Below are 24,184 nucleotides of genomic sequence, written 5' to 3' on the forward strand. Positions count from 1 at the left end.
CAGTGATTTGATGATGTGTACATTTTCAAAAGTTTCTTTCTGATTTTCTCAATTCTTTAATAGCTGCTCAGATCTCGCTACATGCACGTTTATATAATTTCTCAGTAGTGAAATGAATTATTTTTACCATTCCTCAACGGAACCGTTGGTCGATCACATAGAGAGGCCTCTCTCTGTCATACGCCTGCCTGCCAGCGGTGGCGGATCTAGCTTTTACTGTGTGTGTATGTATGGGGGGGGGGGGGGGGTGAGGCCTGAAGGGGGAGGTATGACATGCAAGGGGGAGGGGGTAACCTCCTCCCATTGGGGGTGTCTCCGCCGGGATTTTTTTTTTTAAATATTTATTCAAAATGGACTGAATTCCTTTCATTTATAGTCACCACTTTATAGAAATTAAACAAACAAAATAAACTTGTCTTGTTGATTCAAAAAAAAAAAAAAAAAAAGAGCGAGGGGAGTTTCCCAACCCCAACCCCAATCCGCCACTGCTGTGGTGGTGGTGAGGGGGGTGCACGCGGCATACATATTGAGCTTAAACTAGGATGATCTCGAGTTCTGTATAACATCAACATTTAACTTATCACATGAAATGTGGCATTGGATCAGGCATGGACGAATCCTACTTTACCGCTGGTGCCTTTTATAGTTTATTGATATACCTCGTCCGTCGTTGGTGCCATAAACTTTTCACATTTTCTACTTCTCCAGAACTACCGAGCCAATTTCAATGAAACTTTTCACATTTTCTACTTCTCCAGAACTACCGAGCCAATTTCAATGAAACTTTTCACATTTTCTACTTCTCCAGAACTACCGAGCCAATTTCAATGAAACTTGCAACAAAACATCATCTTTGAGTATTCAAGTTTGTTCAAATGTTGGGCCATGAAATACCAATGCTCCTTCCGATGTGAGAAAAATGGTAGTGAATAGGGTAGTTACAGTTGTACTTCTCACGAACTGCTGAACAAGAACATCCCAACATCGCTGACCTTTTTCTGCGAAATCGAGAAATTTCTTGACTTAACGGAAAAGAGGCGGATCCGGGAATTTTTCAAGGGTGGGGGGTGGTCTACCATTAATTTTGGTTTTCAAAGGGGGTACCCTCAAAATAGGGTGTTTTTTTTCCACCTTTATTAGCAAAATTTTCTGACGAAAGGGGGGGGGGCACCCAGACCCCCCCCCCCCCCCCCCTGGGCCGAACAATGTTCAGAACAGCAGATTTGTATGAATACATAGAGCGCCAGATTAAAATTGACTCAAATAACTGAAGATATCTTTCATTATTTGAAGATATCATTAATTCATTTGATGCGCGAAACAATTCAAGATTTCTTCAAATAATTTAATGTAGAATTATAGGTCCTCAGTACCCCTTGTTTGTCGTAAGAGGCGCGACTAAATTGGGCGGTCCTTCGGATGAGATCGCAAAAACCGATGTACCATGTCACAGCAGGTGTGGCAGATAAAGATCCATCCCTGCTCAAAGGGCATAAGCGCCGACCATAGGCCTAAATTTTGCAGCCCTTCACCGGCATTGGTGACGTCTCCATACAAATGAAAGATTCTCGAGCGGGATGTTAAAAAACAATATACAATCAATCAAATCAGTAATAATATCTTCAAGTCTGAGTTACATGTATATTGTGCGCATTAACTGAATTGTTCATAGTACCAATTATTCTGAACTGATGAGCGCTATATAATTTAATTGTTGTTTTCTTCAAATGAATATTGATAATATCAATAACTGATTTAATGCGCGCTACAGTTGAAAAGGTCATTAATTCAATTAATGCGCGCAATTATTTAATCATTGCTCTGTTCAATTGAATTAATGATCTCCTGACGATTTAGGAACCTCTGTTTATAAGGTACCGCAAAACGGGGGCTCTGTTTATAAGGTACCGCGATACGGAGCCTCTGTTTATAAGGTACCGCGACACGGAGGCTCTGTTTATAAGGTACCGCGACACGGAGCCTCTGTTTATAAGGTACCGCGACACGGAGCCTCTGTTTATAAGGTACCGCGATACGGAGCCTTTGTTCATAAGGTACCGCGACACGGAGTCTCTGTTCATAAGGTACCGCGACACGGAGCCTCTGTTTATAAGGTACCGCGACACGGAGCCTCTGTTTATAAGGTACCGCGATACGGAGCCTCTGTTTATAAGGTACCGCGATACGGAGCCTCTGTTTATAAGGTACCGCGACACGGAGCCTCTGTTTATAAGGTACCGCGACACGGAGCCTCTGTTTATAAGGTACCGCGACACGGAGCCTCTGTTCATAAGGTACCGCGATACGGAGCCTCTGTTCATAAAGTACCGCGACACGGAGCCTCTGTTCATAAGGTACCGCGACACGGAACATTCATCTAAATATCTCGAAAGCCCAAGATATTTTAAAGTTATTTGCTAGATAATCCTAACATGAGATACCAAAGGTGTACTGTACTTGCTGTTTCGATTTTCCAGAGGTACATGTAAGCATGGTGAGAAAATCAGATCTTATTTAATATGTAGATCTCCATCTTCAGAAGCCAAGTCTACAGAAATGACGGCAAGCAAATCAGACACTTGCCATGCGAAGATGGTAAAGCCCAAGTGTTCATTTTTTTCTATACATGTTCAACTCTACTTTCTATGATAAAATAATTGTTTATTTTTGTTCGTTGTACATATTTTCCTGTTGGCGGCTACTTTGGAACCATATCTAAATTGATGAGGTGTCTCATTGTAGGCCTCCCATGAGGACAGTTCTGAAAGAAAAATCAGCAATTAATAAATGATCATTCTGATGAATGTTAACTTAATTTTGGGCATCCAATAGTAAAATATTTCTCACAATGAAAAAAAGTACATACCCAAGGCTGTTCTATTTCTCCCATATGGCATACAAGCTAGGGAAAGAAAACCGATATATACCTGTATTTAGTGATATCTAAAAACTCTGAATTTGATATTCATTTCTATTTAAGTAACATTTATCAAGTACCCTTTTCATTTCTGACTTCTTTAATGCAGTGCCAATCATGATAGATTTTCTGCAGGCTCTTGATGCAAACATTTGACGAACTCGAGAAGGCCGACACATCACATTCTGAAATTAAAATAAACAATTCCAGGCACATTCAGAAACTAAGGTAAACAATCCTAGAGAGTGAAGTACAGATCAATACACACTTCATTAAACAGGGCATTGTTTACATAATGTTTACCTAATGTCTGTAGGAAATAATCATTATCAAAACAAATACATATCTAAACAATAGGGCACCACTAAACCAGTACATGATATACCCGCATACATTATTGACCAAGAAATTTGAACAAGTAAGAAAGGATTATCCAAAAAAGGATTTCGTCGGAGTTGTAATAACAATGTATAATCTAAGTCCAAGGGCTGTAACTCCTTCAAAAATAGTGGGACAGCATTCCCCTAGTAATATGCACATCTACACATTGTGATCATCCTTTGTACCAAGTTTCATTGAAATCATCCAAAGGGTTTAAGAGGAGTTGCGAAGACAAGGCACTTGCATACAATAAATCTAAGTCCAAGGGCCCTAATTACTTCAAAAATAGTGATGTAGCATTCTCCTTGTCATATGCACATCTCCACATCGTGATCTTTCTTTCTACCAAGTTTCATCAAAATCCCACATAGGGGAAGAGTTGGGAAGACAAAGTGTTTTGAATAGAAAAAACCCCAACACCTTTAAAAAAAACATTGGACAGTATTCCCCTCGCAGTATGCACACCTCCACATTGCGATCTTTCTTTGTACCAAAATTCATTAAAATTCCCCAAAGGGTTTAGGAGAAGTTGCGAAGACAAAGTATTTTGAATAGAAAAAATTAAGTCCAAGGGCCACAACTCCTTTAAAAAACATTGGACAGTATTCCCCTTGCAATATGCACAGCTCTACATTGTGATCTTTCTTTTTACCAAGTTTCATCAAAATCCCCCGAAGGGTTTAGGAGGAGTTGCGAAGACAAAGTTAAAGGGACAGACAGACAAACAACAGCAGTATAGCATAATACACCCGCATTTTTATGCGGGCATATATTATAAAAAAAATACACAGATGAAATAAATTTAGCAGGAAAAAACGTTTTACCTATTCTTTACATACATGTAGGTATGAAAGGTACAAACACTATACATTGTCAGTTGACAACAAAAATATCAAAGTAATATGTTGATATGTCAGTTTTCAGTAAATTATGACTTTCGAATAAAAATCTGAAAAGTTTCATCATTTCATATGATGAAGATTATTGTCAGACTTACTGGAGAGTCCGAGAGCATAAATATCAGTTCTTCAATGTCTGTAAAAATTAAAAATACTGTATGTAAAATACACATCAGAAAACTAATTCTCCACATCTTTTCTATATCAATTAGAAATGTGTAGTTTGAAAGCATAGGGTAATTTGCATAAACAACAATGTTGAATTTACCCCGTGCTTCTATCAATTATCTATCCCTAATATTTTTTCATGCTTAGCACTATACACAAAACATTGATAAATATACTGAGTAACACATGATTCTTATATTAAACATTGTGACTTAGCATCTGTGTTTTGATTATATTCACTTCAGAAATAAACTACATGTATTATAAAAAAAAGTTTTTAAAGGGTCCCATTCTTTCTACTTTCTGAATGCCTGTTTTAATTGCTGATTAGAAGAACATTTGATATATGATAAACCCTTATCTAGTGAATGCAAACTAAACAGTCAGGGTTGTCTACAAACGTGATACACTTAAACCAAATTATTTAAGAGCATCTTTAACAATGACTGAGGTTGATGCTTTTGCTGACTTTTGGGGAAATCCTCTGCATGTATCAAGCCTTCACTCCTAAGATATTTGTAGTGATGCAGCAAACCATTCACACGGATAGTGATAAACTTTGTATTAGAAGGAATTACTTTAGTGTTATTCACACATGTATATGAAATATAAAGTTCATGTAATAACCTGGAGTCGCCTTTGAAACAATCACCTGGGACAAATTGTAAATGTTTCAACCGAAAGTACAGTCATTGTGCATGAGCAATATATAGTTACTAGAAAATGAAAAACATAACCATAAACCCTCTAATTATCATCAATTTGTGTCACCATATCTTCATACCCTCCTTGCCAAATGTCCAGTTCCTGCTGACCGGGATTGACGTAAGCCTTACCCTCTGCATGGGAGGGGCTGTAAAGACATCAGACAAGATAACTATGCATCTTGTTTTTCTGTAATAACTGACAAACTTTGATGCCTGTCAGCCTCAAAGTGTCCAAGTTAAGAGGTGGACATGGAAAACCTACTGTACATCACTTTCATTTCATGATACCTTATTTTGGAAGGATACAATGACGTATCTATTCACGAGATGTAACTTTCGTAGATCATTATTTTAATACTATAGTCTTCTATATCTATAAGTTTATTCATGAGAACTAAATTTTCACAAATGACTGGTTTCACAAAATTAAGCATTATCACAAATAACAGTAATATAGAGACACAATCATCATACAGTAAAACACAGTTATAGCGAACCTTTAGGGCCAGTGAAAAACAGTTCGTTATAACCAAACTTCATTATACCCAGTAAAATTTTTATTTTCCTCTTATAAGGGAATAAATATCACTTGACAATAAGAATAAATTCATTATAAGTGTGTTCATTATAAGCATGTTTTACTGTACCTGTCACCATTTTATGATCCATCATTGTGTAAGTATATACAGCAAAACATGTATTTAATAATACACATACCACTTTCATCTATGATAAAATCAAATCCATTTTTCTTGAACACCTCCAGGTTGTCATTCAGAATGGTTTCATTGCTGGCTGTAAGTTCCAGGTTCTGGGGTCTGCAAGATGTTTAAAAACACACTGAAGTTCAATGTTTATGCATGTCTGAACTAAATTTCCACTGTTAATGCAGTGGGCACTGGCCATGGTTATTGTCAGTATTCATGTGTTCCAAAGTGATATCAAATTTTTAGCAAAAGTATCGACTGCAACATTACTTTCAATATCAAACTGTATCATGTGCACTACTTTAAAAGGTTAGACAAGAGGTCCATGGTCCACATTGCTCATCTGAGTTATTGTATTTTCCAATGTACAGTTATGGTCTCCTACTTGCGGCTCCACCTAAGCTGAGAGTCATGACATGAACAGATTTGATTTTATGCTATATGAGGATGCTTGCATATTGATTTGAGAAATTATATCATTGTTGTTTTAGATAGCTCACTACATCAAGATGAACCTACACTTCATGGAGATGCTTGTATATCAATCTGCAAAATCGCACCCTTGTGGTTCTTGAAAATATTTCTATAACATTCTCAAATACATGTATATTCTAATACTGTAACAAATTGTGAACTTTTTCGAATTCTCAAGAATCACTGGTCCATTTCAAACAGAACGCATTAGCCTGAATGGGTCACCTAATTATTTCCAGTTGACCTAAAAACCCAGGTACACTGATGACCCTGACACATAAACTGAATGAATAAATGGTAAAACACAGTTGATTTTGTGCCTATCAGCATCAGATGTGTGCCTACTTACTGTATCAGCTTCTGACACTGAATCACTGTGTCTACTTACTGTATCAGCTTCTGACACTGAATCACTGTGTGTCTACTTACTGTATCAGCTTCTGACACTGAATCACTGCTGTGTCTACTTACTGTATCAGCTTCTGACACTGAATCACTGTGTGTCTACTTACTGTATCAGCTTCTGACACTGAATCACTGCTGTGTCTACTTACTGTATCAGCTTCTGACACTGAATCACTGTGTGTCTACTTACTGTATCAGCTTCTGACACTGAATCACTGTGTGCTGTCTATTTACTGTATCAGCTTCTGACACTGAATCACTGTGTGCTGTCTACTTACTGTATCAGCTTCTGACACTGAATCACTGTATGTTGTCTACTTACTGTATCAGCTTCTGACACTGAATCACTGTGTGTCTACTTACTGTATCAGCTTCTGACACTGAATCACTGTGTGTCTACTTACTGTATCAGCTTCTGACACTGAATCACTGTGTGCTGCCTATTTACTGTATCAGCTTCTGACACTGAATCACTGTGTGTCTACTTACTGTATCAGCTTCTGACACTGAATCACTGTGTGTCTACTTACTGTATCAGCTTCTGACACTGAATCACTGTGTGTCTACTTACTGTATCAGCTTCTGACACTGAATCACTGCTGTGCTGTCTACTTACTGTATCAGCTTCTGACACTGAATCACTGTGTGCTGTCTACTTACTGTATCAGCTTCTGACACTGAATCACTGTGTGCTGTCTACTTACTGTATCAGCTTCTGACACTGAATCACTGTGTGCTGTCTACTTACTGTATCAGCTTCTGACACTGAATCACTGTGTGCTGCCTACTTACTGTATCAGCTTCTGACACTGAATCACTGTATGTTGTCTACTTACTGTATCAGCTTCTGACACTGAATCACTGTGTGTCTACTTACTGTATCAGCTTCTGACACTGAATCACTGTATGTTGTCTACTTACTGTATCAGCTTCTGACACTGAATCACTGTGTGCTGTCTACTTACTGTATCAGCTTCTGACACTGAATCACTGTGTGCTGCCTACTTACTGTATCAGCTTCTGACACTGAATCACTGTGTGCTGTCTACTTACTGTATCAGCTTCTGACACTGAATCACTGTGTGCCTACTTACTGTATCAGCTTCTGACACTGAATCACTGCTGTGTCTACTTACTGTATCAGCTTCTGACACTGAATCACTGTGTGCCTACTTACTGTATCAGCTTCTGACACTGAATCACTGTGTGTCTACTTACTGTATCAGCTTCTGACACTGAATCACTGTGTGTCTACTTACTGTATCAGCTTCTGACACTGAATCACTGTGTGCTGCCTATTTACTGTATCAGCTTCTGACACTGAATCACTGTGTGCTGTCTACTTACTGTATCAGCTTCTGACACTGAATCACTGCTGTGTCTACTTACTGTATCAGCTTCTAACACTGAATCACTGTGTGCTGTCTACTTACTGTATCAGCTTCTGACACTGAATCACTGTATGTTGTCTACTTACTGTATCAGCTTCTGACACTGAATCACTGTATGTTGTCTACTTACTGTATCAGCTTCTGACACTGAATCACTGTGTGCTGTCTACTTACTGTATCAGCTTCTGACACTGAATCACTGTGTGCTGTCTACTTACTGTATCAGCTTCTGACACTGAATCACTGTGTGCTGCCTATTTACTGTATCAGCTTCTGACACTGAATCACTGTGTGCTGTCTACTTACTGTATCAGCTTCTGACACTGAATCACTGTGTGCTGTCTACTTACTGTATCAGCTTCTGACACTGAATCACTGTATGTTGTCTACTTACTGTATCAGCTTCTGACACTGAATCACTGTGTGCTGCCTATTTACTGTATCAGCTTCTGACACTGAATCACTGTGTGCTGTCTACTTACTGTATCAGCTTCTGACACTGAATCACTGTGTGCTGTCTACTTACTGTATCAGCTTCTGACACTGAATCACTGTGTGCTGTCTACTTACTGTATCAGCTTCTGACACTGAATCACTGTGTGTCTACTTACTGTATCAGCTTCTGACACTGAATCACTGTGTGCCTACTTACTGTATCAGCTTCTGACACTGAATCACTGTGTGTCTACTTACTGTATCAGCTTCTGACACTGAATCACTGTATGCTGTCTACTTACTGTATCAGCTTCTGACACTGAATCACTGTATGTTGCCTACTTACTGTATCAGCTTCTGACACTGAATCACTGTGTGTCTATTTACTGTATCAGCTTCTGACACTGAATCACTGTGTGCCTACTTACTGTATCAGCTTCTGACACTGAATCACTGTGTGTCTACTTACTGTATCAGCTTCTGACACTGAATCACTGTGTGCTGTCTACTTACTGTATCAGCTTCTGACACTGAATCACTGTGTGCTGCCTATTTACTGTATCAGCTTCTGACACTGAATCACTGTGTGCTGTCTACTTACTGTATCAGCTTCTGACACTGAATCACTGCTGTGTCTACTTACTGTATCAGCTTCTAACACTGAATCACTGTGTGCTGTCTACTTACTGTATCAGCTTCTGACACTGAATCACTGTATGTTGTCTACTTACTGTATCAGCTTCTGACACTGAATCACTGTGTGCTGCCTATTTACTGTATCAGCTTCTGACACTGAATCACTGTGTGCTGTCTACTTACTGTATCAGCTTCTGACACTGAATCACTGTGTGCTGTCTACTTACTGTATCAGCTTCTGACACTGAATCACTGTATGTTGTCTACTTACTGTATCAGCTTCTGACACTGAATCACTGTGTGCTGCCTATTTACTGTATCAGCTTCTGACACTGAATCACTGTGTGCTGTCTACTTACTGTATCAGCTTCTGACACTGAATCACTGTGTGCTGTCTACTTACTGTATCAGCTTCTGACACTGAATCACTGTGTGCTGTCTACTTACTGTATCAGCTTCTGACACTGAATCACTGTGTGCTGCCTACTTACTGTATCAGCTTCTGACACTGAATCACTGTGTGCTGTCTACTTACTGTATCAGCTTCTGACACTGAATCACTGTGTGTCTACTTACTGTATCAGCTTCTGACACTGAATCACTGTATGCTGCTGAAGCATCTCAAAGTTGTACTTCTCATCTGTTGCATGCTGGTCAACTATAAACAAGTCATTGTCCAACTTCACTATAATGAAGCCGAGGTTGAACTGAAAAAATTTATTGATTTGCATGTACATTTGTGTTATTTAGTTTTTCAGGAGTCCAAAAACTGACCCAATTCATCTTTTCTGTGGTCGTATAAAATTGGTCATTATAGTAATTCACTTGAAGTTTTAAAATTGCACATAAAATACCAAAGCTAGTGAGCATCATACCTGTCCAAGGATCTCCATCTCTCTAAACATACTTTTTCTGAAAAAAAATTTTAAATATAAAATTCATACATTACAAAGAAATATCTTCATAAAGGGCATAATTCCGTCTTGTAAATTTTCAAATATTTAAAAACATTAATATGGGTAAAGTATCCATCCACCATTAAAAAATTGATGTCAACTACCTGTCTCTAATGACGTCAACTACCTGTCTCTCATGATGTCATACACCTATGAATTTTTATAATATGTCATCATAATTCCAAATTCTTGAAACAGCATAAAACATGTGAAATTTTTTTTGGCTTTTTACTGCATGCTAACCTCCAATATCATTTTTCTAATGATAAATTAAAAGAGCATTTTAATAGGTGATTGATAATCAGTAAAAACAGTTTGGATCATGGACTGAAACACGTAGAGGGTTCAGTTGTATATATTTACAGTGCACATGCATTCAATACAACACAGAACCAGGCATGTACGAGTGGGAGATGGAGGTGTCTTTTTTGACAAGGATATCTTTAAATTTTAAATGTGAACTTTCATTTACTGGGTGTCGGAACTATAGATTGAATCTCGATCAAATTAAGAATGTCAAGTTGTGCACAGTCTAAGTTAGAATAATGCGAAAATGCAATAAGGTGAGATGGAATCAAGAATGTCAATAATCTAATCAAAGATGTAAGGATGAAGCAAGATGAAAACAAATGGAAAAATTGGAATATAATAATGTGACATGGAATTAGGATGTCATGTAGCAATTTCTGCAGTACCCACTTTTGAAGGTATATATGTCACTCCTATTGAGAGGTATATTATGAGATGATGATGCTTTACTTTTGTACTTTTATATTGGGTGCTACTTCAGGGATTGGATTTTTCTATATACATGTATGTGCTTGTATATACGTTACTTTTGATTGTCATTTATTTATTCAATAAATGACCATTTTTATCTTTTATACGTGTTTGACTTATTTCGGGGCAGGCTGACATAAATAAAATTCAGAATTTTAAAAGAATGTAAATTGAAATGTTTTACGTAACAAGGAATTAAAAGTGTAATATAGTAAGATCAAAGTTAGAATTCAAAATACAGTAATTCCCTTCCTTAATCAAAATACAGTAGCAATAAAAAATTTACGAGATTTCCCTGTTGAGTTCCTCCTCTGCAGATTGGTTCTCATTGGGGGAGATCACAGCGCGGAATCTCCTATACATCTCATTTTCGCTAGTCCTTTTTCCTGAAAGTTGATAGATTACAAATACATTACTTACACTGCACATTTATGCATTCTTAAGATAACTGGAATAGTGCAGCGTATTAGCACATTTTCGAATTAGAAAACATAAATGGATTGGACAACAGGCATTGCCTATAAATGCTCCCTCCATACATTCATTTTCGAATTTGAAACTACAGAGCTAGAATGTGTATGTTTAAGTATTCATAAATGTCAATGAATGCTCCAACTGATGTACTTTTGGGGAATATAATTTACTAAAGCGTACATGTATCGCAATGCAATAAGACACATACTTGATGCTGACTGAAATTTCTCTTTAAGTTGTGTAAAATTGAACTGTACATATGTCTCTCTCCTGGAATGAGATTCTTTCTGGTCCTAAAATCAGTCAAACACACCAAGTTCATTGACAAGTGTACATAAATATAACAAGTTTAATATTTCAATTTAAAAATATTTTTAAGATCAAGTGATGGATAAATGATTTTAGTGAACAGATTTGTAAAGAATCAGTAATTTAATATACATGTACCAGACTTGTGACTGCCAGCTGATTGTTTTCTGTGGGTGAAGAACTTCCTGTCAGATCTGAACATATACTGTTGGTTTTACACAAGTGATCCAAGTTCTTAAGTTTATCATCATTGACTCTCTTTGAAACATTACTAGTATTACCAGAAATACTATCTGAACACAACTGAGTGTCCTCCAAACACCCCGTGGTACCAGCTAACAAGTCAGTGTCTTCTGAACACATTGTGACATCACCACAGGCTTTGATATCCTTCACAATATCACTGGGTATAAAATCTGAACACAATACATCATCAGAACACTCCCTAACATCTTCACTGGTTTTTTCTGAACACATACTGGAGGCAGTGGAATCATCAATGGAAGACTTCAGACAATTTGCACTGTCCTGTAATTTGGACACGGAAGATGTACCAGTGACTGAACATTTAAGATTCTGTTCTCCTGACTCATTTTGGGAAGTTAAAGACATGTCATTAATTTCTTTTGAACACAATGGGTTACAGTTTGAGATTCCATCCTCTGAGTTTAAGCCTAAAGTGGCGGCAGTGCCTTCTGTTATCTCTGATTGGTCTGAGTGACTGTGAAATACAATCTTCATATCTGTCTTAGGACAGTCTCCATCTGGCCCCATTGTAAGGCCATTCTCTGATGCGAAACTCTTTGCAATTTGTCCCCCTTTAGTTAAATCTGAAGACTTTGTTATGTCCTCTTCTAGTATGATAACAGTGTCCTCTGAATCAGATTTCTCCTGCTGTGGAGAATACATTTCTTTCACCCCATCCCTCAGTTCTTTTCTGGGAGAAGTCTTGAAAACAAACTTATCAAGTCTTCTTTCTAAAACACATGAAAGACCTTCTAAAGCATAAAACAAGAAATGCTTGTGAAACACTGATGCCCCCAGATTACAACATTTAAGTGAATAATTTTCAAAGTAGGTCAGAGGTCAATTTCAAGGTGACAGGTCAACAAATCTGGTATTGTTAGTAATCTCTTCTTACAAAAAATGCACATGCTTTATATAAAAACAGTACCTCTTTAATATGAATTGAAAGATATGGCTTATACTAGAATTTTCAAAACACAGATCAAAGGTCAATGTTCTGGTCACCAGGTTAAAGAATTTGGTATAAATGGAAAGGTCTTGCCACAAGGAATACACATGCCAAATATGAAAGCTGAACCTCATATCTTTCTTTCTTTTTTTTTGTTATATGTCATTTGTTTGTTATTTTGACTGTATGCCAACATGGTGATGTCAATAAATAAATTGAATTGAAATTGAATTGAATATGTTGTAAAAGATATGACCAAGGTTAAATTCTTTTTAAATTACCAAAAACTAGGTCATTGTCAAGGTCACAAGGTCAACAAATCTGGCTAGGAGGTTATAAAAGTTGACTCGGGCTCCAGCTCCAACTCTAGCTCGAATTCAAAATCATACTCCTAGGAGTACGTGGTCAGATTCTAAGGTTATAAAACATTTCGAGTATGTACTCCTAGGAGTACTTACTCCAGTTTTCGAGCTCGTACTCAAAACTATTTTTAATTGCACAAGCGGCCTTTTTTAGACTTCTTCCGTAATGGCGGCGCCCATGTGTTTATGTTGACGGCAGTTCACAGCAATATTCCAATCCTTATAAGAGTTATTTAGTGCCAGTACTTTGCTAAAACGTTCTAAATGTTTTTTAAAAAGAAATATTCGTTGAATTAGATGTAATTTCTGTAAATATAAAGGGCTATATATATATATATATGCATGTATATTACCATTTTTACTGTGTATCATGTATATATCATAGACATTTACAACATAAAATTTCGCTATCGTCTGCAGAGCTGTATAGCCAGTGGCGGATTTACAATCCCTGAAACATTAGGTTACAGACTACTAATTTTACCCCTATTTCATTGTAGTGCCCGTTTATAAATAGAGTTTTTTTCTTAAAAATTCCTGGGATTTGTATGTGGGGTGGATTTGTGTTTATTATAGGGCATAGATGGAAAGAAGAGGGTCTGGAAATTTTTTTTTTGATAATAATGGGAAATTCTGCTCTTAAGTGTGTAGTAGGAAGGGTGTAAATAGGCCATTGTTTATCTGCTTCTCAAAGGGAAAGGGAAATATGTAGGGTAGGGGTTACTTCCGGTGTCATAACAGGACTTGTGTGTGGTGGATTTTCCTGAAATTCACCAATATTTTTGGACCTGAATTGCTCTAAGTCTGTGTCAAATTTCAGGTAAGTTGAGGTGGTGGAATTTTTTATATTAATTTTTATGTTATAAAGGAATGTATAGCAAAATAATTGGTAGTCTGTGTCCATTAGATACTTTACCATTTTCCCGTTCGCTCTCCGTTTACAGTTTTGCGTTCACCGTTTACAAATCGCCGTTACACCAAAGTGAAAGGATCGATCTTCATAGCAAGGCAAAAATGAAAAAGGAACGTGTGCGTAAGAGTGAAAGTAAACTTTAATTTTCTTATATCAAAAATTAAATTTATAAAGTTCAAATGTCAGGATTATCAACTGAAAATTCAAGGAAAATTGCAAATCACTCACCAAAATAGAATAAATCATTTTCATTATATTACAAAACATAATTATTGTTTGGTTTAAAAGTGGGGGGGGGGGTGTTAGTTCTGAATGAGAGAAGAATGTAAGAACCTGCAGTTATGAATTCAACCCTTATACATGCACACGTTACACAGGATGAGTGCTGGTACATGTACAAAAATTAGGCAGTTTATGACAATCAATAAATACCTCACATCCCCCCCCCCCCCCCCCCCCCAATTATCATTTTTGCATTTACAAGGTTGGGTAAAAGTACAATTTACTATATAATTATTATTATTTTGTCTCACTTCACAAGAATTTTACACAAGTCATCTTTTTTCCTTAAGCCCCCCCCCCCCCCCCCCCCCTGCTATCTTAAAAAAGTAACTTGATGCTACATTTCAATGCACAATCGTGCCAAAATGTCAAACTGATTTGACAAGTATTTCTGATTATTTTACGCCTATGTTTATGAAAGACATTGTCAATAAATGTATTTACTCCTTTCCCCAACTTTTGAAACAGAGAGGTTGGAGCGTTTGCCCCGCATGCGGAAGGCCGGGGTTCGAATCCCGGCCGCGACAGACCTAAGTCGTTAAAACAGGTAGTGACAGTTCCATCGCCAAACGCTCGGCATAAGATGTGAATGTCACAGGTCCTCGGAGATTACCTTAAAAACGGATGACTCGTGTCACAGTAGGTGTGGCACGCTAAAGAACCCTCACTGCTCAATGGCCGTAAACGCCGAGCATAGGCTTAAATTTGAAGCCCTTCACCGGTCTTGGTGACGTCTCCATATGGGTGAAATATTCTCGAGCGAGACGTTAAGCAAGATACAATCAATCAATCAATCTCTAATATAAAGATGTAATTTTTTCTCGGACATTTCTGTCCTACATATAATATACGTGTAGTTCAGTATACAATAAACAGTTTTATCCGCATCAAATATATATTGCACAATCTAAATGTAATTCATGGTGACACTATTTCGTACATACATTAATTCTGAGATTATTTCCTCAGGTCGATATACTGTACATGTAGTTGCAATATAGTGAATTACACAAACTGTACGTGGGAATGAACCTTTTATACTATTTAGAAGCGTTCTGGCATCAACATGAGGTACCTATACCACCCTTTTTACGATCATTTCATGAGAAATAGACATACAGATGTATTCAGAACTGTAGAACATATATACATATAAATATAAATATTTCGACCGTGTTACTGGTCTTCTTCAGCCGTGTTTCGACTGAAGAAGACCGGTAACACGGTCGAAATATTTCAACAAAGTGTTTAGAGTTTTTTCTATATGTGTGTGTGTGTGTGTGTGTGTGTGTGTGTGTGTGTGTGTGTGTGTGTGTGTGTGAAATATTTCGATGCAATGTGTATCATGTATGATCCTCTTAAATGTACATTAAATAACTGTATCCCATTTCCATTCTCAGTGACCGTGTAGCATGTGACAGCGTGGCGAGAATTCCATCGTCATCGAAAGCAAGTTTTTTGACTTGCCTAGCTAGGAGATTTGGTTCTGCAGGTCGTGAGTTCAACCCCGGGTAGGGGCGGAAGTGGGTATCCAAATAAAGTGAAATTTTCTGTGCTTTATAAAAGCACTGAAAAGGCCACGACACTGTTGGTTATTTAAAACTCAAATTTTCGACGCAACCCGCGTCTTTATCGACGTATATTACATAAACAAATAACAGGGCCATAAATTAACCTTCAATTTGGAGGAGGCAGGAAATTAGGCGGGGGTCTGGGGGCCGCCCAGGCCCCCAGACGCTGAGCACATTTTGTGCACACTGAACACGTTTCGTGCAAAATCCTTGATTCTAGGGCCTTCTAAGATGTTACTTGACTAACTCATTCTAAAAGAAAGATTTGGAATGCTTTTTAAGGGAGGTATCATGTTCTTAGTTATTGGAAACAACATAAATTCTAATGAACTTTAAATTTTAATTTTTTTTGGCTCAAAAGTTGGAGGAGGCAGCTGCCTCCTCCGCCTCCATGTAATTTACGGCCCTGAATAACACACATCACGAAAAACGACAAGTATCAATAAACTACATTGGTAACAAGAATAATACACTGTTGTTTAACTGCCTTTTCGGTGCTTTTATAAATTTCTTTACTGGTCTTGTATCTTCTCAGATCCGACACTTTATGAAAGTAGGGTGTTGTTGGGTTTTCGTGCTTATATATATATATATATATATATATATATATTTGTTATAAAATAAGTACAATCAAGGGTAAAATCCGAAATATTCCGCTTTGCGTTCACCGTTTAAGTGGGGAAGTAGAACGTTACAGGGACAGTAACCCCCCCCCAAACTTATAGAATTTAAGGTAAATCATGGTATCTTGTTTAGAATAATGTAAACGATAAAAGAAAGCAATAATTTCTTTTACTCTCAGAGAATTAATGACAAAATTTTGATTTATCTAATAACTTTTTTTGGGGAGAACTTACTTTTTTTCCAAAAACCCTTAAAATTTGCGTTATTTCATCAATTTCACATTAAAAATGACAGAAAATAGTAAAAATGACTACATAGGACATATTTCAAGCCCTATAAAAGCTGTAAAATCCAACATAGAAATCTCAGCGTTACTTGTAATTGAAGGAGGGGTGGAATTGGAAGGTTCCGCTGAGTTGGAGATATGTCTGGCAGCTGACGCAAGAGATCCATAATGGTGTGTGGTAGGAAAATATATCTTGCAAAAACATCATCTGCAGATAATTCTTCTAAAGGGTTGCATGATCTGTCTCTGATATTGTGTGGAGCACATTTCCTAATTGGCATTTGTCGGCATGCAGCCATTTTTATAAAAGCAAACGACACTTTGAGTACATACTTTAAATCTCAAGTAAGCTATTGAGCTTACTTGATATTTAAGTATGGCATACTCCATTTGGAGTATGATTTCCTTACTCAAAAGTTTTATAACCCACATTTCGAGTATGTGCTCCGGCTCAAAATTTCAAGACAACTTTCGAGCCTGATTTGGAGCCAGAGCTTGAGCCAGTTTTTATAACCTAAAATTATTTGGAGCCATACTCCAAATCTTGTTTTCGAGCTAGAGTTGGAGCTGGAGCCCGAGCCAACTTTTATAACCTCCTAGCCTGGTATCGTTGAAAAGGTCTTGCCACAAGGTATACACATATCAAATATGAAAGGTCTACTTCTTATGGTGTAAAAGATATTACCAGGGTAAAAGTTTTTTGCCACAGACGGACAGACAAAATCTATATGCCCCCTGAACCTTTAATTCCGGGGGCATAAAAAACATCTATTCTTCCATATCAGCAGGTTAAATATTTATATCAAAGTCAATCAACCATGCATCAGTCTAATTGGATTTTTAGTTATAAAGCAGAGATTAATCAAAATTTTGGGGAAAATTAACTTTTTTGTAATAATAAGGAAATTAGATAAGAATCCAAGGGACCACTTCAACTGCAGGAAACCACCCTGCTGGGGGTAGGTTGGAATAGATGAAGCAAAGACCCTCAAATGAAATTATAAAAAAATTCAAAATATTATCAAGGACTTCTAAGATCTCAGCATGTTTAGAACTCTCAAAATTTCTGTTTTCCCCTTTTAGTGCAAGGGGAAAATTTCTAGTATGTATTACATTACTGGAATTTTGACACAAGGCATATTTTAAAGGGGAAAATGCAGCCTATCAGCTATGAATTTTATCTAGATTATTTCTAGTATGTATTACATTACTGGAATTTTGACACAAGGCATATTTTAAAGGGGAAAATGCAGCCTATCAGCTATGAATTTTATCTAGATTACTCCCTGCACACTTATTTGTAAAAAAAAAAAAAAAAAAGAAAAAAGAAAAGAAAAAGCAAACAAACAAACAAACCAGGATAAAGTATACACACGTTTGGAGGCAGGGCTTCTGTCTTTCTGAGAGGGTGATGCAGCTCCTGAGGGAGACTCAGTTTTGGAAAATGAACTTGAAAACTTTCTCTTTAGGTTACTTAGTGCTGAAATCTGATATATAACAGTAATGTAATCATAAATATAAAATATGTGATATACAATGTACATAGCTTTCTGTTTATTGAAGTTGAGGGTATTGAAAGTTTGGGGTTTTGTGTGTGTGTAGACTGTTCATATGTTCACAGTTTCCTGAACATCCCTCCTTAAGCTATCAACTGAAACCTCTGTATATGTATATGGTTCATGAAGATAGATTTTCAATGTCATAAGTGTCCAGGTTACCATTTCCACAACAATATTTTAACAGGAATAAACAAGAGGTCCATGAGCAACATCACTCACCTGAGTCACCTTGGACCATATTTAAAGATTAAAGATTTTCCCTACATATTTGCATTTAAGACTTTGAATCCTATTGAGGCCCAAACCTACACCTAGAGGTCACGGTTTTAAACAAAACTTGAATCTACACTATGTCAGGAAGCTTTCATGTAAATTTCAGCTCTTCTGGCCCAGCGGTTCTTGAGGAGAAGATTTTTAAATGACTCCACCCTATTTTTGCTTTTTTGTGGTTATCTTCCCTTTGAAGAGGTATGGCCCTTCATTTGAATTAACTTGAAAGCCTTTCACCCAAGAATGCTTTTTACCAAGTTTGGTTGAAATTGGCCCAGAGGTTCTGGAGGAAAAGTAAAAATTGTAAAAAGTTTAGACAGGCGGACAGATGACGGACAACAGGCGATCAGAAAATCTCACTCGAGCTTTCAGCTCAGGTGAGCTAAAAATACTTTTCATCCAAAGTAATAAATGTAACTTTTGAAATACGAGAAAAGGTCTATTTAAAATGTTGATGTTCAAGACTGAAGATCAAGGTGATCAAACAAAGCAAACTTTTTAGAATTGGTTTCCAGAAGATAATTTTTGAGAGGGATAAAAATTACTTTCACTGAAGTGATCTTTAAATAATTTCTTGTGGTCACCATAAGAGGACATCAAACAAGGGAAGAACAATGCGGAACATCCCCTCAGATTAGGATTAAATTCTCCTTCTCTAGTAATCTCAAACTTTTAAATTCAAACTTGAAAATGCATACCTAGGTATCCACATTTTTTATGAAAACCGTTTTTTTTCTTAAAGTTTGATAAAAATCCAATGAGAAATGTGATTCAATGGCATGAACTTTAAATTTTCCCTCCAATAATCTTGTTCCTTGACCTTTACCTCAGTGAACATAGCAAAGTCTGACCAGCCATGAGTTTACGATGATGATTTAAATTGATATTACTTCATGAAAGTAAACACTCCTACAATATTAATTTCAAAATATTCACCTGATTTTTAGTTCCAATACACTGACTGCAAAGAAAGAATGCAACATAATAACAAAATATTGATTGTTTTTCTTCTTGACAAAACAGAAATATGTATTTCAGTTAACCATCACTGACATGTATACCATTTCTCAGAGTACCATATCAAGGTAATCCATATTAAAGCTACAGATGATGAGAACTTTATAAGAAATATCAATTAACTAAAAAATAGATTTCATAAACCAGTACAATATGTGCATTATATATATATATATATATATATATATATATATATATATATATATATATATATATATACACACGGCTAGACAAGTATTCAGGAAACAGTACGTAGAAGAAGTGTGCACCATACAGAGTACACTTACACTTATGCAAGGAAGAAACCCAATACCAAATATCAAATACATGATGCATTTACAAACATGAATTTTGGCACGTACTTTAACACCAAGAAGCCATGATTTGTGGTTGCTGAGAAAACTGAGACAGGAAAGTACACAAGAAGAATGGATGATTTTATGAAGAGAGTATCTCCTCTATCACATTTGTTTAGACAGTTTTAATGTACATGTTTTTAGTTTAGTATATGTAGAGTGTGTTTGCATGTATGTGATGTATTGTTTATTCTTTTAAAGCTTTTTATATTATACATGTACAACGCCAATGAATACTTTGTGTAAAATTAGGTGTTAAATCAAATAAAAACAGTTTCAGTTTCAGTTTCTATCAGAGTGATGATTTATAATTACACTTTACAGATACTATTATATTTAAAAATTGTATTATTGGTAATATGTATTTCTATCTAAAACTGAAAAAACACTATAAAAGAAATTACATACCGTTCCATCCTTGCCTCCTTACTCTCTATAAATTAAAGCACAAATTTAAAAAAAAAAACTTCTGATACAAATAAAAAATAATATCTGTATGTAATTTGACAAACATAGAAACTAATCAAACCTTGGCCACTTTTCTCTGGGGACGGGTATTTGTGGGAGAATTTGTTGGTGACCATTGACAAGGGATAGGCCGACACAGTGTGTTCATACATCCTCACAAGGGACATCTACAAATCAAAGTAATGTTACAATACTTACTCAACAAATCTAGAAATGTTACAATACTTACTCAACAAATCTAGAAATGTTACAATACTTACTCAACAAATCTAGAAATGTTACAATACTTACTCAACAAATCAAAGCAATGTTACAATACTTACTCAACAAATCTAGAAATAATACAATCTCATTCCAATGTCTAATGGCACAATGTCTAGGTATGTGAAACTGATGATCAATGCCAAATTACAATAGAATAGTATACTTTATTCAACCATTTTGGGCCCATAGAGGAGCATAGTTTATATCTATAATCCGAAATAGTAAACAAACACAGAAAACATTTAACAAAATGACATAAAACAGTACATTTACAATGTATAAGGGGCAGTCATGGCGTGTGTCTTGTATATACAGTAGCATTATACATGTACAAGCATGAAATATCTATATGGTCATCATTATTAGATCATGTCTTTTGATTTCTTGCATAAAAAATCTGAACTAAATATTGATGTTGACATAATAAGATATTAAAAGCAGGATCTTCATTCAACATCATCCATAAAAACAGGTCAGCATTTTTTAGTAGTATTAGATTTGGACAGGTTTTAAAAATGATACTTAAAAACTCCCCTCTCCAATTATTATACAGTAAACATTCTAACAGGAAGAGTTCATCTTCTATCGAATTTGAAGCACAAAACTCTTTCACATTTAGGAAGTATCTCAGCTTTACTATGGCTGTAGATTTTTCTTTCATATCGACCTGTTTCTACAAACAGGCAGTGATTGCTTATTTTAAATTTATCAATTTTGTAAGAATTGCCTGATTATCCTTGTTTTTTTTCAAAATTGAACGACTACTTATATTAAGAATATACATTTAATTTTCTAATATTCCAGAGGATATCTCCATATGAGTGAAAAATTCTCTCGAGAGACGTTAAACAAGATAAAATCAATCAATTTTCCAGACCCCCGTAAGTAGTTGATAGGGGGTTCCTTTCCAATAATTTAAGAAATTATTCTGTAGTTACTTTTTAACATAAGATTCAAATAGTTTTCACATAATGTTTTGCAATGAGACATATTTTTCACTATAGAATAGTAAATTAAAATACCATTAATCACTGTTAGTGTTTGACAAGCATTCTTTGTAAGCTGCCTCAAGTAGGTTAGATAGTGCATTTTCTAATCTATACCAATACATAAATAGTTGCTTAATAGTCTATATATAATGGATACCTTCCCAGTTCAAAATAGATTCCTGTATTTGTACACTTTTTGGATAAACGGGGGGTTTACAAAATTTCATATTGAGTTTTTCTACATCACAAACTTTGAATACATCAAAAAAGGTGGAGTAACATTAATAACACTCCAGTTCTCGCAACTATATAAAACTATAGGTTTGATACAATGATAAAAAAAATATGCAAAAATGTTTGAAATCAAGGATTAGCTGGTTTTACATCCATATAAAATTTGAAACATGCCATCAAACTTTTTCGAAATAATTGTTCCTGTGCTTCAACAAACTTTCGTTTGTTTTCAAATTGTTTAAAACATTCTATGAAGTTATCAATAGATAAAGTGTTTCCTTGAGTAACATCTTCCAGTGTTAATGAAAATTATAACTTTTGTTTTGTTTATATTATCTTCCAAACCATTCACACCAGTAATCATAGAAGATATTTAGATTATGATAAATATCTGGTTTGGAATTGGACAATAAAACAAAGATCACCTGCATACAAAAGACATGGAATTTTTTCCCTTTTTAAAGTGACAGAGGCAGAGTTACCCTCTGCAATACTTTGGTGGTCATTGATAAAATGTTTAAATAAACTTTGACTAAGAACATTGACTGGTCTAACCCCAGGTGTGAAAAATTGTCATTTTGTCATTCACCTTCACACAAAATCTGTCATTATCATAAACAGGTTTTAAAATTTGGTAAAAGTAGCCATTGATATCATACAGTTATTAACTTTGTCAAATAGCTTACAAAAGCCAACAAAACAGGCATACAATTTCTTGTCACCACCTTTAGATATTTGTTGATTAAACATTTTCATATGAAAACAAGATCCAAAGTGTGAGAATTCTTTGGAAAACCAATTTGTGATTTGTGAATGACGGTATTTTGAATTAGAAAGGTGTTGAACGTCTCATGTTAATTTCCCTAAAGATGTTGAGTGATCAATTAAGTTATTCAAATATATAATAAAACAAATTGGAACTTATGTCTTGATTCAAACAATTTTGAAAATAAGTTTAAAGACGTGTATTGACAAGAATTAGCTAAACTAATTTGAATTTAAATCAACCTATAAGTGATTTATGTACTTTTAGCGATAAAATAGAGTAGTATCATCGAATTTTAGAAAAACGAAATAAATTTAGCATGCACATGTTCTTCGAGTGTTTTACGAAAAACACTGTCACTTTGAAATTTTGTTTCACAGGGGCATTTTTTGTAAATTTCAAAAACTCAAAACGATGTCACTAATATTATTTTCAGCTTCCCCTGTATGCTGATTTTCTGAAAGAAGTTATGGTCTACTGTGTGGTTTGGTGTCTTCCCACTTAGCGTGGTTCAGGTCATTGACATCTAAATGGAAAGATGATTTCTTTTTTAAACGACCAGGTTTCAATTCCTCACAGACAAGATTTTTTTTTCACATTACATTTTCCATCTAGATTTTTTACATATGTTTCATGTCAAATTTCTGTTTATTACAATGAACAGAGTTTGAAATAAACCTCCAACCTCGACACTGTTTAGTTTGTGAATAGGACTCACAACAAACACTCCGAATACAGCATGTGATACCTGTGTTTTATAGTCAGGCTGCTAACAAAAACTTGTAATTTTTTCATTTTTAAAGGCCCATGGGTGACATTGCTCACCAGAGTCACCTTGGCCCAAATTTAAAGATTTTCCATCTATTTGCATGTAAAACTTTGATCCCTATTGTGGTCCTAACCTCCCCCCCCCCGGGGGGGGGGCATGATATTTACAAACTTGAATCTGCACTATTTTAGAAAGTTTTCATGTAAATTTGTACTTCCTGGCCAAGTGGTTCTTGAGAAGAAGATTTTGAATGATTTTCCCTATATATTTGTATTCAAAACTTTGATCCCCTATTGCGGCCCCATCCTAACCCCAGGGCCATGATTTTAACAAACTTGAATCTGTACTATGTCAGGAAGCTTTCATGTAAATTTCAGCTTTTCTGGCCCTGTGGTTCTTGAGAAGAAGATTTTTAAATGACCCCTCCTATTTTTGCAATTATCTCCCCTTTGAAGGGGGCATGACCCTTTATTTGTACAAACTTGAAAGCCCTTCACCCAAGAATGCTTTTTGCCAAGTCTGGTTGAAATTGGCCCAGTGGTTGTGGAGAAGATGTCGAAAATGTGAAAAGTTTACAGACAGACAGACGATGGACAACAGACAATCAGTAAAGCTCACTG

At 35.9% G+C, this 24,184-nt stretch overlaps 2 protein-coding genes across 6 annotated transcripts in view; both read right to left on the bottom strand.

The window, feature by feature from the left end:
• The window catches only part of LOC125669685 (serine/threonine-protein phosphatase alpha-2 isoform-like), a 28,504-nt gene extending 26,134 nt beyond the window's left edge, over nt 1-2,370 (bottom strand). The window contains exon 1 of the mRNA XM_056161866.1: nt 1-2,370. This exon is cut by the window's left edge and continues 346 nt beyond it. The gene's annotated coding sequence lies outside the window, so the exon portion shown is untranslated.
• A 125-nt stretch (nt 2,371-2,495) lies between these two features.
• LOC125668523 (mismatch repair endonuclease PMS2-like) overlaps nt 2,496-24,184 on the bottom strand; it is a 48,884-nt gene continuing 27,195 nt past the window's right edge. For 3 of the 5 annotated variants that reach the window (XM_056161862.1, XM_056161860.1, XM_056161861.1), the window contains 15 exons: nt 20,604-20,709; nt 20,483-20,507; nt 19,638-19,662; nt 18,248-18,359; nt 11,778-12,616; nt 11,539-11,623; nt 11,143-11,242; nt 9,996-10,032; nt 9,697-9,827; nt 5,790-5,890; nt 5,150-5,218; nt 4,296-4,333; nt 2,998-3,102; nt 2,867-2,902; nt 2,496-2,761 (listed from right to left, as the gene is read on the bottom strand). In XM_056161862.1, coding sequence (XP_056017837.1) covers nt 2,699-2,761; nt 2,867-2,902; nt 2,998-3,102; nt 4,296-4,333; nt 5,150-5,218; nt 5,790-5,890; nt 9,697-9,827; nt 9,996-10,032; nt 11,143-11,242; nt 11,539-11,623; nt 11,778-12,616; nt 18,248-18,359; nt 19,638-19,662; nt 20,483-20,507; nt 20,604-20,709 — 1,872 coding nt within the window. In that variant the 3' untranslated portion in view covers nt 2,496-2,698. Of the gene's footprint in view, nt 2,762-2,866; nt 2,903-2,997; nt 3,103-4,295; nt 4,334-5,149; nt 5,219-5,789; nt 5,891-9,696; nt 9,828-9,995; nt 10,033-10,180; nt 10,227-11,142; nt 11,243-11,538; nt 11,624-11,777; nt 12,617-18,247; nt 18,360-19,637; nt 19,663-20,482; nt 20,508-20,603; nt 20,710-24,184 lie in introns of those variants that run through there. The other 2 variants (XM_056161863.1, XM_056161864.1) reach the window with 2 other exon arrangements.

Source organism: Ostrea edulis, chromosome 4 (assembly GCF_947568905.1).
Source record: "Ostrea edulis chromosome 4, xbOstEdul1.1, whole genome shotgun sequence".
NCBI classification, from domain to species: Eukaryota; Metazoa; Mollusca; class Bivalvia; order Ostreida; family Ostreidae; genus Ostrea; species Ostrea edulis.